The sequence below is a fragment of the Oryzias melastigma genome, linkage group LG11 (genome assembly GCF_002922805.2).
Source record: "Oryzias melastigma strain HK-1 linkage group LG11, ASM292280v2, whole genome shotgun sequence".
Taxonomy (NCBI): domain Eukaryota; kingdom Metazoa; phylum Chordata; class Actinopteri; order Beloniformes; family Adrianichthyidae; genus Oryzias; species Oryzias melastigma.
In genome coordinates this window covers 23588161-23592028 of record NC_050522.1, presented here as the reverse complement: position 1 = coordinate 23592028, position 3868 = coordinate 23588161, and the positions used below count along the sequence as shown (strand labels likewise).

General features: G+C 37.3%; 1 protein-coding gene across 4 annotated transcripts in view; it reads left to right on the top strand.

The window, feature by feature from the left end:
• cdc42se1 (CDC42 small effector 1) overlaps window positions 1–3868 on the top strand; it is a 32555-nt gene that overhangs the window by 17935 nt on the left and 10752 nt on the right. For 3 of the 4 annotated variants that reach the window (XM_036214240.1, XM_024298350.2, XM_024298351.2), the window contains exon 2: window positions 1507–1873. In XM_036214240.1, the coding sequence (XP_036070133.1) occupies window positions 1730–1873 (144 nt within the window). In that variant the 5' untranslated portion in view covers window positions 1507–1729. The remainder of the gene's footprint in view (window positions 1–1506; window positions 1874–3868) is intronic. The other variant, XM_024298352.2, reaches the window with a different exon arrangement.

Genomic DNA, 3868 nt, shown 5'->3' with positions numbered 1-3868 from the left:
TTAGCAATGTGCCAAAATTTTGGCTAATTTGTTATCTACTGGGGTTTTTTTAGACTAATTTAGAGTTTACCTAATATTTTAGCAACAGGCTAACGTTTTTGACTAGTTTACAAAGAAATTTTAGGCTATTTTGGAGTTTAGCTAGCATTTTAGCAATGTATCAACATTTTTTTGGCCTATTTGTCATCTACTGGGTTTTTTTTGGACTAATTTAGAGTTTAGCTAATACTTTAGCAACAGGCTAACGTTTTTGACTAGTTCACTAAGGAATTTTTGGCTATTTTGGAGTTTAGCTAGCATTTTAGCAATACACCAACATTTTTGGCTAATTTCTTATCTACTGGGGTTTTTTTTTAGACTAATGTAGAGTTTAGCTAGTATTTTAGCAGCAGGCTAACGTTTTTTGACTAGTTTACTAAGGAATTTTTGGCTATTTAGGAGTTTAGCTAGCATTTTAGCAATGTGCCAAAATTTTGGTTAATTTGTTATCTACTGGGGTTTTTAGACTAATTTAGAGTTTAGCTAATATTTTAGCAACAGGCTAACGTTTTTGATTAGTTTACTAAGGAATTTTTGGCTATTTTGGAGTTTAGCTAGCATTTTAGCAATGTATCAACATTTTTTTGGCCTATTTATCATCTTCTGGGTTTTTTTTTAGACTAATTTAGAGTTTAGCTAATAGTTTAGGAACAGGCTAACGTTTTTGGCTAGTTCACTAAGGAATTTTTGGCTATTTTGGAGTTTAGCTAACATTTTAGCAATGTGCTAACATTTTTGGCTAATTTGTTATCTACAGGGGGTTTTAAGGCTAATTTAGAGTAATGTTAACAGTTCTGCCGCCAAGCCCCGCCCCTCTGACCGGAGTCACCCTCCAACTTCCCTGTTTGGTACCTTTTAGGGGACATTATTGTAAACTCTGTGTGTGGGTGGGGAATCCTGCCTCAGGTGGAGGAGTTTAAGTATCTTGGGGTTTTGTTCACAAGGGAGAGAAGATCAGAGAATGAGCTCGGTAGGCGGATTGGTTCAGCGTCCGCCATAAGATGATCAATGTACCAATCCATTGGGGTGAAGAGAGAGCTGGGCCAGAAAGCAAAATCATCAATTTATGAGTTGATCTTTATTCCATTTCTCACCTATGGTCATGATCTCTGGGTTATGACCGAAAGAACAAGGTCCTGAGTACAAATGAGTTTCCTCCGAAGGGCATATTCCACTAGCCGGAGACCCCGGGGAAGACCCAGGACACACTGGAGAGACGTAGTCTCTCAGGTGGTCTGGAAACACCTCGGGATCCCCTCAGAGGAGCTGGAGGAAGTGGCCGGGGAGAGGGAAGTCTGGGCATCTCTGCCTATACTGTTGTCCCCCCGACCCTGTCCTGGATGAGCAAAAGATGATTGATGGATTATAACAAATCAAAGAAACAACTTCTGAGACAGTAAAATCTCTGAACAAAAGGGAAAACCTTAAATTAATCTTAGTGTCATTTGTCTTTTTATGTTCCTACAGGTAAAACTGGAAGCTGCACCTTTGAAAACATCGGATTTGGGATTTAAAGTTGGGATCTTTCCATCCCCCAATTTTGAGAAATAAAAGCTTTACATCTCAGTATCCAATAAAATCTATTGGCAGATTATCTTAGTTCACACTTTTGAGTGTTTTCAAACACCACCTTGACTCTGAGGCGGCCTGCATTCGGGGTTTCTCAGTATCTACGTCGACGTTTGTCTGGATGCCCCAGGATTATCCTGCAGTTCCTCGTCCGGCCTGCAGGGTGGAAGCGGAGACCAACGGCCGGCCGCTGGACAGGCAGAGCATCACCATGAGCGACTTCTGGCACAAGATGGGTTGCTGCGTGGTCGCTAAACCGCCACCGGTGAGACACACACCCCTATTTCTGTAAAATGTTCTTATGTTTGCTTTTCTCCTTCAGAATCTACTGGAATTACGTTTATCTTATTAGAAAAATTGTAATATTTAAAGTATGTTAAAGATTTTGTGTTGAAGTGTCACTGGTGATGCCGTAGTTGTTAAAGGGTTAAATACCATTTGAAGTGTATTTGGGACTCTACACAGGTTTTCAAATTATAATAAAATTACAAAAAGGCAATTTTAAACTAATATTTAAAATAAAAAATGGCTGACATCCGTAATAATGTGAATTTCAAAGCTACAATACAGCTGGTATATTTGTGAAACAGACTCTGCGCATTTCTGAATTATGAGACTGATCTGGCCTCATATGTAGCTGTTTAAAACATCAGCTTTTAGTGTTGTAGCTCCTATCACAGCTAAAGCTAAAGTCCCCAAATGGTGAAGTGTCGACGGCCCTGCTGTTCCCGTTAGGTATGCTCGACAAGAATGTGTGTGCATGTAAAAATTAAGCAGATGGCAGGACTTCCTGTTCCACCTTGACCTCTGACCTCTTTGTGCTACAGACTCTCAGTTCCTCTTTTATGGCCTGTTTCTATTGAAATAACATAATTTTACATCAACGTCCTTCTGTAAAAACCACATTTAAGTGAGTTTCTTCATAGATTTTTCACAGATTTATAGATTTCGTCACAGATATTCAACACAAGTTGAGTTATTACTTGTTGAAATCATCAAATGAAATGATGTTTGATGGACTTGTTAGTCCCGGCAGTCGTTTGGTAGAGCGTAGATTTACTGGAACAGTTTACTACAGACATGATGTGTTTCTGCTGCAGGGAGGAAGTTTGCTGTGTTGTGTTTCCCCCCAGAGACCCTCCCTCCTTCCTCTGTCTGTATTTTTAGAGCTTTCTGTTTGTTCTATTGTGCCATTGCAACAATACACCTTTAATAAACAGCGGGACACACAGCCATGCCAGTGATGACTTCAGTCTGGAAGTCAGCGCTGACAGATCTTTTTAAATCTTAGCTGTAAAAATGATGGAATAAAATAATTTTATAACATATAGAAATATAAGCAGTTGTGGAGTTTTATTGATTAAAAAAATACACCATCAAGTAGGAATTTGACAATTAGCTTTTTTTTAATTGATTTTTAAAACCTGCCAATACTGAGTTGCGATTTTGTAAAGAAATGGAAAAAAAATTTTAAAAACGTAACAAACAGATCTAAGTTTTCTTCTATTTGTAGGGTTTTTTTACACTTTTTTTAATCATTTTAAACGGCGCATTTCTGTGAAGTAGCTTAGAAAATCAAGTAAAAATAGTTCAACCAGTAAAAATCGGTGATAAAACTGAACAATTTCGATAATATAAGATTCATTTCTCCGTTCAAAAATTGTAGTAGTCGCATAATAAGACTATCTTATATCAGTGTAATCATTTCTTTGTTTTGAGCCAATGTTGATGATTTATTTATTTATTTTTTATCACTTTTTTTTCCATAGCTTCCACTTTGTAGACGGTCCCTTAGCATCCACCTCACCCCAGTTTGTCCGTTTAATTCTCATTAAAAATGTGTCTGTTGCTGTTTAGGTTAATACAAACCATTAGAGACACTTGCTGTCAGTTTTTTAATTATTAAACTATTATAAAAAAGAAGTTCTTGATCCGGGAAATCCAAATTAGTGAATTTCTTGGGGAGGATTGGTGTGAAATGTCAAAGCGGTGAAAATATTGAGAATATCGCTCCAGACTTTTTCATTTAAAGCTCTATTCTGATATATGAAAGACTTGGTGTCATTGAATTCTGTCTATCAACCCGAGTCCATAATTGGTCAAAGTTCTACCTGGTATCACTTTCAATGTGTGTTCATTGTCAGTAGAGCCCAAAAATGAGCTTAAAGGGGTCATACCATGAGTTCTTAAGCCTTTCAGAGTAAACCATCCAAATATATGATCATATATTACTCTTGGAAAACTAAAAAACAAATTATTT